Source organism: Aythya ferina (assembly GCF_964211825.1).
Source record: "Aythya ferina genome assembly, chromosome: 1".
Taxonomy (NCBI): Eukaryota; Metazoa; Chordata; class Aves; order Anseriformes; family Anatidae; genus Aythya; species Aythya ferina.
In genome coordinates, this window is record NC_140296.1 from 118,221,653 (window position 1) to 118,233,530 (window position 11,878).

General features: G+C 41.9%; 1 protein-coding gene across 2 annotated transcripts in view; it reads right to left on the reverse strand.

Moving 5' to 3' along the window:
- DCBLD2 (discoidin, CUB and LCCL domain containing 2) overlaps positions 1–3,793 on the reverse strand; it is a 43,387-nt gene extending 39,594 nt beyond the window's left edge. Inside the window, exon 1 of one of the 2 annotated variants that reach the window (XM_084522774.1) lies at positions 3,458–3,793. In XM_084522774.1, coding sequence (XP_084378900.1) covers positions 3,458–3,572 — 115 coding nt within the window. In that variant the 5' untranslated portion in view covers positions 3,573–3,793. The remainder of the gene's footprint in view (positions 1–3,457) is intronic. The other variant, XM_084522775.1, reaches the window with a different exon arrangement.
- Positions 3,794–11,878: the final 8,085 nt, after the last annotated feature.

Sequence of the window (11,878 nt, forward strand, 5' to 3'; positions counted from 1 at the left end):
GAAAAAGCCACAGTTATCTACTGCCTGCTGGATGGGCAAGCAGAGGTGAGAGCGGGAGCACTGCAGAGAAGGGGAGGGCAGACAGAGAGGCACCAGCGAGGTATGGGAAACAGCCAGTGGATCCAGGAATACTGCAGTTCAATCACAAGGACACGGAAAACTTTCACTAGGCTCAATGCACAGAGTCATTCCTTCTTTCTCTTCATGTTTCAGATCACAGTAACACAGCACTATACACTGCAAAACAATTTCTCTTTGCTACATTGAAGCAGACAGTTTTCAAGCTAGTGATGAATCACTTTCCTGTAGGAGGCTCCATTATGAAATAACATTCTTACAGGTTGGTAGAGCAAAACATGTGAATCACATTCAGAAACAAGCATACTAAGTTTAGTCTTTCAAAGAAAAACTTGCAAACAAATCTGCTTCAAATCACTTAGCTATCAACTTCAGCATCTAAAGTTTATTTGTAACTTAAGGCCTTATTCCAGTTTTGTATGCAAATCCGTATTCGCTAGGAATGCCAGTGGATGACTACCAAACTGTGTGCGTGATAACAAAGTTCATGTGCCCTACAATCTTTGTACCTGCAGAATAACCGAGTCATTACTTAACTTCAATTTGGATGAAAGGCAAGCAGACATTTCTCTCATAGCTGTTTTATGTTTCTCTACACCCCCAAAAACCAGTTAAGTTTAACTAACGAACAGGCCATGCTGGATTGATGTCAATAGCTGAACATCTGTAAAGAGCGCTAGTTCTCAGAATGCAACCTACGAAGAGCAGGAAGCTTGTACGGTGCTGGCTTGCTTTCATTCACAGCTGAAAAACAACTGAAAACGAAAAACAAATAAAATTATACTAGAAAAGAGCTTAAAGTAATTTCTCTGCAACCAGGAGCTAGAGCCACCACAACGTTGTTTCAGAAATCACAAGAGGTCACTTGCGCAGCAGGCACCTAGATGGTCCTTGATGCACGAGTGTGTATCACATGCAGTGCGGGGCACTTTTTCCAGTGTTTCGAAATACGTTAAAGCTCACACAAAATGCTCTTATTTTCCAAGACAGCGAGACGCTGTTCAGAGCCCTGTCCCAAAGAACGCTGGATTGCTGGATGATTTTCAGCGTGACAGACTGAAAAAAAAAAGAAAACCCCACCACTCTAATCCTGCAAGATAACGCAGCAGGCTACTATGTGAAAAGCCTATTCACTGCAAAATTACCTGCACTTTTTCATTCCTAGCTTTGATTCCCTAGCTAGGCTGGAAGGGGAGGAAGAGGAGAACACTTGACCCAACATTCAAAGTAAGTTTCACATCGACCAAAAACATATTTTTACATGAGCTGATGCTAGTGAGGTGCTCTCCAGAAAAGCACGTCAGAAACCAAGACATTCTGCCTAAGATCTAAATACCATGCACTATGTGAGGCTTAGAGCTGCAGGACAGTGAGAAAGAACATGAACAGTTGCTTATTAACAGAGGATCAGCCTCTTCGAAGTAATGAGTCAGGCTAGGTTTCTCCATAACATCACTTACTGTATTTTTCTAAAAGAGCTTAAATGCAACTCTGTGGGATTTCCTACACCTCGGGTACTTCCCTTGACAATCAAAATATTCTCTTGGAAGTCCATGCACATATTTAATACAGTAAATTAGATTTATGCAGACCCTTCATGAGAAAGACAGTTTCATTTCCATACGGGACTCCTTCACCAAATTAGAACTATGCCAGCACTTGAAGACACACGATCCTGCTCTGTAATTACCTTCAAGGAGATTGCAGTGATGTGGGGATCAGTCTCTTTTCCTAAGCACCAAGTGATAAGACAAGAGGAAATGGCCTCAAGTCATGCCAGGGGAGGTTTAGGTTGGATATTAGGAGAAATTTCTTTACTGAAAGGGTTGTGAGGCATTAGAACAGGCTGCCCAGGGAAGTGCTTGAGTCCCCATCCCTGGAGGCCTTCAGAAAACATGTAGATGTAGAACTTAGTGGCATGGTTTAATGGCAGACTTGGCAGTGATAGATTAAAGGTTGGACCAGATGATCTTACAAGTCTTTTCCAACCTGAATGGTTCTATGATATGGACTCCTCAACCTCCTCTGAAATTGGATAAATGAAAATATTTTGACAAGGAAACAGGTGCCTGCAAGCAGAATTTTCTTAGAAATTCTGACATTTTCTCATTATGAAGGGCACTGTACTCAACAACAGCAGAGACCCTAACCTTTTGTTATGAAATACAATGAAGCTTGTCAATAAAGAGGTTCCCCTCCCTGTGAAAAGCAAAACTTCTGAGCCAACTGTAAGCATTAACTAGAGGGATGGGACACTGTAAATTGAAATTCAGGTTAGGACCTCATCAGTCATTTCTCTGAGCACAAAAAGATAACATGAACAGCGTACCTAAACGCCTGCTGTCCATGCAGTCCCACTTCTTGCTGCACGGTACCACCCCCTCTAGAACACTCCTGACCACTCACTGAGCCAATTCTACTTACTGATCTGTAAGAAAACTATGCCTCACCCCCCACCCCAGTTATTTCAGTTTTCTCCTGGAATAACAAACTCAGTCTGCTCACCAAAAGGTCAGACAAGTGTCAGGTCAGCACAAGTATTTGCAGCACGTGTCCAAGAGCACATGATGCTCCAACAGCATAAACCAACACCTTGCCTCGCAGCTGGACTCACACAGAAAAGGCAAAATGTTCAAACTGCCCAGATTCCTCTCAAAAACAAGTGGATCTTCACTTCTTCCAGCACCAAAACAAAACAAAAGTACGCCAAATGCTTTCTAGTATTAGATTCATATGTGTACAGGCTGAAGTAAGATAAAAAGATGAGACAATGGACCAGTCTGCTCTGCGCACACTTCTCTAACCATTTCCCATTCAAGAATCTAGTTAAAACGTACACAGCACACATTTCTGATTCCCTTTGTGCCTTTAAATGCAGCACTCGTAACACAAAATATATCTCCATCTCTCTTTGAGATGTGCAGAAAGTTGTGAAAACAGAGCTGAGTTTCCAAAACGAAGCTACACCAGTGCAAGAAGCAAGCGGAGCTGAAAACCGTAACATTTCTTTTCTCAACTCCCGTATTCACAGAAACGAAAGTTTCAATCTGCCGTCAAAACGCTCATTCCCAGCACTTTCTCCCCAGCAGCCGATCGGTGACAGTTCCCGAGCCAGCTCTGATCTCCTGCCACGCAGTGCCCACATCCCGCCCTGCGCTGAGCCGATGCCACCCGAGGAGGGAGACCTCGCCGACCCACCCAACCGAACAAAAAAGCCAAGGAGCAGCCCCCCCTACCCCACATTCCTCCCCCTCACCCTGGGCTCCCTCCTGGGCGCGCACAAGCGGCTTTGCAGCGCCTCCCCGCAGCCTCCCCCGGGGGTGGGCGAAGCCCCGGGGCCCACCGCCCCGCAGCCGGGGGCACCCTGCCCCTCACTCACCTTGCTGCGCCCGGCCGCCCGGCAGCGGGACGAGGAGGACGAGGAAGGAGCCGAGGCGGAGCAGCGAGGCCGCCTGCCGGGTCCCCGCGGGGAGCGGCCGCCCCGGGCTCACCATGCCCCCCGGTGCTCCGCGGGCATGGCGGGCAGGGCCGGGCGGGCCGGGCCGGGCCGGGGCCGCGTCTCTGCCCCCGCGCCCCGCGGCCGCCGACGGCCGAGCGAGCGCCGCCGCCGCCCGCCCCCTGCGGCCGGCCCAAGCGCTTCCGGGCTCCCCGCTTCCTGCCGCACGGCCCCCGCAGCGGGCCCCGAGGCTCTCGCCGGGCCCCCGCCGGGCCCCGCTGCAACTTCTCCGGGAGCAGCTCCGGATTAATTTTTTTGCCCCCCCTCCGCCCCGAAGGAGCGAGGGAAGCTAAAAAGCCGCGGAGCCGCGAGCGTTGCGAGCGGGGGGGGATGAAGCGGTCGCCGCTCCCTGCTCGCAAACACGGTCCCGGCTGCACACAGGCAGGAGATTGGCTGAGGAGCCTCCAGACCTCGCCATGCCCCTGCTCGTCTGTCGCCTGCCTTCAAACGCTTACAGCGGGCGATCGGGGAGGCTTGGTGTAGCGGGATAAACTCACCCGTGAGCAATAGAAACTTAAAAAAATAATAATAACTTCCAAGTCTTTCCAGGAAGCAAAGTAGCACATTTGGAGGGACTTAGAGTAGTTGGCACTGGTTGCCCTAGGTAATCATGAAAGCATATTTAAGGCAGAAAAAAAAAATAATAATAATAAAAACACCAAAAAACACCCAAAGCACTGGTGGGCTCAGAGGATCACCACTGCACTACCATCGTCCTTAAGCACGGGTACACCTTTACAGCTTTTGAAGACTGGCCCACAGACACCGTGGTCCCTGCTTTCTGCTGCGAAAGGCTTGTTGCAAGCCAATGGTGGTGGCCAGCTCCAGTGGTTTCACTGTAAAAGGTGCCCCAAGAAAGCAAGCGTTCTCCCCATCTTCATAAATTATTTTCACCAGTTGCTTTAAGATTTTCATTCCTCGTCAAGGTCCTGAAAATTAAAAGATGTTCAAGGCAATGCTCAGGGTTGTGAAAGGTTTGTTTTGGTTTGGTTTTCCACAAAGAGCCATGCAAGGCGCTATCTAGCCTGCTTTGATTCAATTATTAAGTTCTGTGTTTTTCTCCTGTTCATACCTTTATAGCCACACACAAAGAAATACCAATGAAAGCAGTCAATGGAAGAATATCTGAGATGAGACTGTTTTGAGTCAGCCTGCAGGATGTAATAATCAGCAAGACATCCCGCGACACGTAACGGAAGATGAATTGAAAGTCATTTATACGTTCCTTTGTCTTCCATTCACTAGACACAGAGGTTCATACCACAGGTCACGTGAAGCAGTTATATCACTACAATAACATCCTTTCTGCACTACAGAGACCACATTCCTAACATCACTAATCATTAGCGGTACTTGTATACTGGAAAAATCACTCCTTGAATAATTTGTGGCTTAATAGTGCCATGCATTAACAGGAGCATCTGAACATCCTACCCATAAATCAATAATGGTCTCTGGTGGACACGATACAGGGTTTCTCCTGTGTTATTTTCCGTTGTAAAGGCTGTGTGGTATTTTCCTAACGTGATTTGACTGTCCTAAAGGTTTTTATTTGTTTCTGTGAAAAGAGTACCTGGATCCTTGAGAGGCTTGATTTCTAAAAGGGGTGTGAAAACCTGAATCAGTTTGTAAAGCAGCCAGAGGCTGAATTTGCTTAATCCATCTGAGTAGTCTGTCCTGAAGCCACACTCCCTCACCACAAATGATTTGTGTGGAGCCCTAGGATAGGTATTTTGCAAAGGGAACACCATCTTGATGGAAGTGGTGACAAACTATGAAAGTGTATCCACTCTAAAAGCCGTAAAGATTTATGGAATCTGCAGAGCCAAAGAATTAGGAATATCGTTCCATTAGCAATGCAAGTGTTTGGATGGCTTGTCTTACTACACACTTTTTATGAAAAAGAAGAAGAATTAGATAAATCCAGATGGTTTCCCTGGCTTTCAGAATCTTCCTTCTTCTAAGAAGACTGCAGCACAAAAAGAGTTTAAATAGACCAGCTGCAGTGTAATTCACATTTCAGTCATGAGAGCTCCCAGGCATCTCCTCTGGTGGAAACAGAAATGTATATAAAGACTCCATTTCAGTTTGTGACTTAAAACTGTCCCTGTCATCAAATCAAAACAGATACAGAATTAAAATGTTATGGGAAACAAATACAGTGTCGCGCAATACCAATACCATAAGGCAAGTTGCCAGCAAACGTTAAGAAATCAGCACAAATCTTTTTTTTTTCCAAGAGGCTACGACAGAAGATCAAACTAACGTCTTAATGCTGAGAGAAAAATGCTTAGCCAACTGAGCATTTCTTTAATGTTTCCTTCCCATTCCAAGTAAGTTCTAGAGGTAAATGAAACTATCATCTCCATCTGGTTCTCTTTTCCCTTGAGAGGCTTCTGATGCACTGTGCTTCTTTCCCACCGTGGCTCTCTAGCTTTTACATTCTTTTATTGTATTTCAAAAGCTGAATTCAGCTGGAGGGCAGGGCTGCTATTCAGAGCAAACCCCACGGTCTGGAGAAACCGGCTAACACAAACCTCCTGCAGTCCAACAAGAGCAAGTGCAAGCTCTTGCATCTGGAAAAAAATACCCCATGGAACAATACAGGCTGGGGGTGTTTGGAAGCCAGTTTGCAGAAAAGGACCCGTGGGTCCTAGTGGACAATTTGAATACAAGGCAGCAGCGTGCCCTCGCAGTGAAGAAAGCCCATGGCATCATGAGGTGTTTTAGCAAGAGGTCCAGGGGCCAGCAGAGCCAGGGAATCCTTCACCTCTATTCAGCACTTGTAGGACTGTGTCTGAGCACTGTGTCCAGTTACAGGCTACCCCCGTACAAGAACAACGCTGACTCACTGGAGGGAGTCAATTCAGAAAGCCTCTGGGATGGTCAGGGACTGGTCAGAGACCGTGACGCACATCAACAGGCTGAGAGTTGAGGACATCTTCAGCTTGGAGAAGAGAAGGCAGGGGGAAGACCTTGTTGCTGTCTACAGCAGGACAGGATTAGAAGATGGAGCTAGCCCATTCTCAGAGGGGCACAGTGATGGCAACAGACACAAGTTACAGCAAAGTAAATTCCATATCCAGGGAAAACAGGAAAAAATACCATCAGGGTGGCCAAATACTGGAATACGTTGCCCAGAGAAGATGGAGAATCTCCAGTCTTTGTAAATGTTCAGGGCTCTCCAGGACATGGCCCTGATCAGCCTGATCTGACGGAACTATTTTGAGCACAGGGTTGAAGGAGATAACCCCTGAAGGTCCCTTCCAGCATGAATTATGATGGTATGACTCTAAGGTACCAGATAATATACTATGGATAAGATTCCTGCAGTGACAGGGGATATATTAAATAACCAAGAGATTTTCCAGTTTCTGTAGTTGCTTATCTATGTTCTCTAATTGAAATAAGAGTTCATCATGAGCAGGTTAATTCTTCTGTACTTGAAGAAAACAAAGAATGCATTTAAAGTAGACAAATTATTGACTTCCTTCACAATATTAACACATTAGATCTTTGATGGCACCTCCAACTTCTCATATGTTAATTCTTTAAATCCCACACATGCACTAGATCTGTTCTGTGACAGTAAATACAAAGGCCCACCCACAAAGCTGATACAAGAGCTGTATGTGCATCTAAGGGCAACATATCTCCTTTCTGCTGTTAGCAGACACCTGACAAGTTATTACTAGAATAGCATTCACAGGCAATCACTTGTGTGCAAGTTCAGATCCATACTCAGGTTCAGAGTTTCACCCTGGTATCCACTGAATTATTAGTACATTTTACTCTTTATCCAGAAAGCAAATTCCACTGCTTTTGGTGGAATTGCAGACAAAACGATTACATTATCTGCTTAATAGGCATACAAAATGTTATCTTACAGTTGTTAAGATTACAGCTACATTTGCAAGGTAGTCAAATTCATCTGATCCATTTGGAGGTCTTAACACCAGAAAAGCAAGAGACAAATGCCTTACTATTGCACAGTAACTTTGTAGAAGTGCTTTTTAAAAAATTCAGTATATAGGTTTGATCTTGCAATCTGCTGAGAAGTCATACTTAAGTATGCAAATAATTTTAAGCATGCATAATAATACTCTAAATTATTTAAATTGCAGAGTTCTCTTTAGACTATTTTTTTTTTTAGCATTTACAAGAGTTTACCAAGAGTAAAGTTCACTCCAGGGTAGGGAACCCGTTCTATTTCAGTTTCTCCTAGTATTCTTGTGTTGCATTAAATAAATACTCTTGGACACCACCAACTATCCAACAGGTATACTGACAAAGCAAGCTCCTTTACCACAATACAAGTATATCTTGGAGACACTCTAAAAAGATCATTTAATATTAAACAAAAACTTTAACCTCCGTGGTCATTATCTTAGTAGCCCTATTACCTAAAAGTGGATAGATCCAGTGTCCTCCCAATGCCTGCCTACGAATAACTGGACCCAGCTCAGCAGAAGAATTTGACATACGCCATGGAAAAACCACGCTGTCTCTGAAACTGTCCAAGCTTCATAGTATAAAAGCATTATTCATTGAAATATGGCTTTATAATTTAACAGCTACAACAATATTGGAACAAAACCCCACCCTTTTCTGATTATTTTTAATTGTTAAAGTATTTGAATTAAAACAGTTACCATGTCATTATTATAATAGTTATTTCTCTCTTTTGCCATAATTCAGCTTTTTGGGAAACACATTTTAATTAAAAATCCAAAGAAAAGCAATGACAAATTGTGAATAACTTTAACCTTTCATGAGGTCTACAGAATTAAAATATCTCTGGAGCTTCAGTAGTTTAAACAATATTGCAAATGTTATTTTATTAATTGTAGTTCCTACTAATCTTCAGCCAACCTGAATGGTTGGTGCCTGATCTTGCAAACACTTCCAGAATCCTGCACTACACTCTGTGGCACTAGCTAAATATGTGGTAGTAAAGGACTGCAGGATCTAGGTCTTAGAATCTAGATTTTGTTGCTCTTGGCTATTCATTTTCATCTCATTTTGGGTTTCTACTTTTTGTTATAGTTTTCAGTACAAATCCTTATATTCCTCTCTTTGTTTTCATTTTTTCTTTGTTCCCATTTTAACTGCTTGTTATTGCTGACTTTTTAAGAACAACAACAAAGTCCCAGTTGCAGAATGGATTTGATTTCATCCTTCCAGAAAGGAAAATGGGTATTGATTGTATATTATTCACTTCAATGGATGTAATTAACCTCGTCTCCAGAAACACATTTACAAAACCACCATGATATATTTACCTAAGATTAATTTTTAATTCACTTCAGATAGGAGCTTTACGATTGTATATAAAGTACATTTATTTGACAGTCTAAAGTTACTCAGCTGATGATTGCTTTATGTTTTTAAAAGAAAATAAACCACTTAAAATTTAGTTCTGTGCTATTTTGGTAGGAAACATCTGCTAATTTTACTGGGCCTAGAAGTCATTATAAAAGAAAAATTGGTAGCATAAATTCCAAAACCAATTTTCTTTTACATTTTACTGCATTGTGTATATGAAACAATTCAGGGATGATGGGGGAAAAAAAAAAAAAAGCAAAAAAAAAAAGCCCCGTTTTGTTTATTTAAACATGGTATCACAGAGAAAAAAAAAATATTAGGGAGGATTTCAGCCTGTCTTCTACCCTTGAACGAGTCCATGTTTATTGGATCTATGCCCAGTACTACTAAAATTGTTCAAGTAAAAACAGTTAGAAAAATGTTAAAGAGAAATTCTGTCTTGTAATTATGGGCTTTTGGTACTCTTAAGCAAGAGCAGCATTTTCAAGTAGTGAGCCATCTAAATTACCTGAATGAAGTGAATCCTATGGCTCTGTGTGAAGTGAGACTATAATTATTATACGATTAATGTAGCACATAAGCACAGGTGTTAATTTAAGCATAGATTTAGCTTATGTGGGAATGAAGAGTGCTCATTAAAGTCTGTACATATTTTTGCTGAATTGAGATACATGACTCTGCTGCCTCAATTATTTCCACATATTTAATCTCTATTATATAGTTACTCTCTCCGTATTTTCAATGTTACATTTTAGTCAGGACCATAGCTTTCTTTCTTAGTTTCACTTATTTTATGCAAACCCCAGTTAGAAACAATCTGTCATGCCCTTTGCAACTCCTTTGAATTCTGCATCTTATCTATGTTATTCTAGCCCTCTTCTCTGCCTGCATCCTTACACATTCTTACCTCCAAATTACTTTAGCCATTGTAACAGGTTGAATCATAAGGTGATCTTACATTGATTCCTGCTTCCAACCTCATTGACTGGTGGTAACTATAGAAATATTAGACATGTGGTTCCCCGAAAGATGAAGCTCTTTAGTGATACATTTACATGCTTGAGGAGAACAAATCACATTTAAGAAATTAAGAAAATACAAAGAACACCCTTTCTTTCACCTTCATAAAGGTGAAAGCAGTTAGGTGTTGCACATTTCAGGTCTATATACTCAACCTAAAGAAAATACTATGTCTATACATCAAGGTCAGAGAACAACATAATGTTTAGTTTTAATATATTTGTTACTAATGCTGAGGGGAGCCTGAGATGTAAGCACAGACTTGAGATGAAATTACAATGCTAAAATCTGGGACCTGTGAAGACAATATCTGGAAGCTAAGATCCAAAAGGCTGAATTTCAGGCAAGATTTTCTGTTTCAGAAACAGACACATTCTTCTGTTTTTGCAGATGAGATTAGTAATCTCTGTAGCAAAGAAATTCAAATTTTCAAGAGATTAAATTATGTATGCTTTTAAAATTGTGCATTAGACCATAAACATATTGGTATCACCTCTGTCTGTTCCAGATAAAAAATTTGGACAGCAGCCTATTTTTTTGTCTGATTGGTTGTAGTCCCACCAAAGCTGATCTGAGTTGCTACCACATCAGTAGTGTGACAAATAAAGGGACTTTTAGTGAAAAGAGAAGAATCAAAATGTGAAAATATACTCTAGAAACAACAGATCAGCGATGAAAACTGATTATATCTTTCATATAGATTTAAGTAATGTGCTGCTGTAGACAGCCCTAACTGGTGATGATGAAATACAGAGCTACAACTGCAGGCAAATATGACTCAGCCTCAAGAAAACTGGTGTAACATTTAACATAAATAACAGAGAATTATAAGTTTAAATGGGAGGAAGTCTGAAAATATTTAAAGCATCAAAAGAAACATTGTGCTATGCTAATAAAGACATACATGAAAATGACAGCATATTTAACGAAGAAATAGGGTTGTTTTATATGAAATCCAAGCTTTATGCACAGGGCTAATGCCTCTCCCTGGAGAATAGCTTTGCCAGTTACTATAAAACCCAGGAAATTTCTGTTGTTTTGTGTTGTTGCCAGCACTTGGATGCTGGCAAGCAATGATTGTGCAAGAGTTTCAAGAATAAAAATCCAAATTAAAAGAGAGAGAATAAGAGAGAAGATGTTACAAAAGAGTAAGGTTTTGGCCATTATGATCGCTGAAAGAATTTTAAAATATGGCCCAAATCAACCTGAAAGAAAGATGAAGCCACAAGATAGAAGAAAGCCACCCACCCCTTTCATTGGCCCCACATCTTTTAAAAATATCATTGTGTTTTCTGTCCTAGTGTTGTTTTTTAAGTTTATGACTGGCAATATTCACTTCGCCAGACCCCTTCTGTTTTCAGATCTATGAGACAAATCCCGTGCACACTCCTCTTAATGCACAGCACCCCAGCTTTTCTGCCAACACATGTCTCTACGTGCTTCATGCAAGACTAAAGTAAAAATAAGGAAGACTGCAGAAGATTGCAGCATATGACCTAGTAGTGTCAATCTCATGCTGAGTGAGATGTGACTAACAAGAATGCTAGCAAGAATTAATTTGGAGAAGGTCATGAAGAACTCTGACAACCGTTAGTGGCAGATGAGAAGAAAAAGGTTCACTAAATCATATTTTAGAGGCAAACTTAAAGATAAGGGGATTACCACATTCAATACTGGAAGCTTAAGCAGCAACTGGCAGACTTGCTGAAGGGAGGTACAGCAACACAGATGTGCACCTTTTTCCTCGGAAGCCCTGGACCAAGTGTGTTTGTGCAGTAGTTCTATTAAGTGATAGAGGAGGCAAGGCATCCTAGCCTGCTCTAGGAAAAATGAAAGGTAGGAAATCTTGGTCAAAGAGGTTAAGTACGAGTGTGGTGAGTACAAGAATAAAAGCCTGCAGCCATTTTTGTGTTGAGAAGGAAAATAGTGTCTTAACAGAGAAACTGCAAATATATTCTG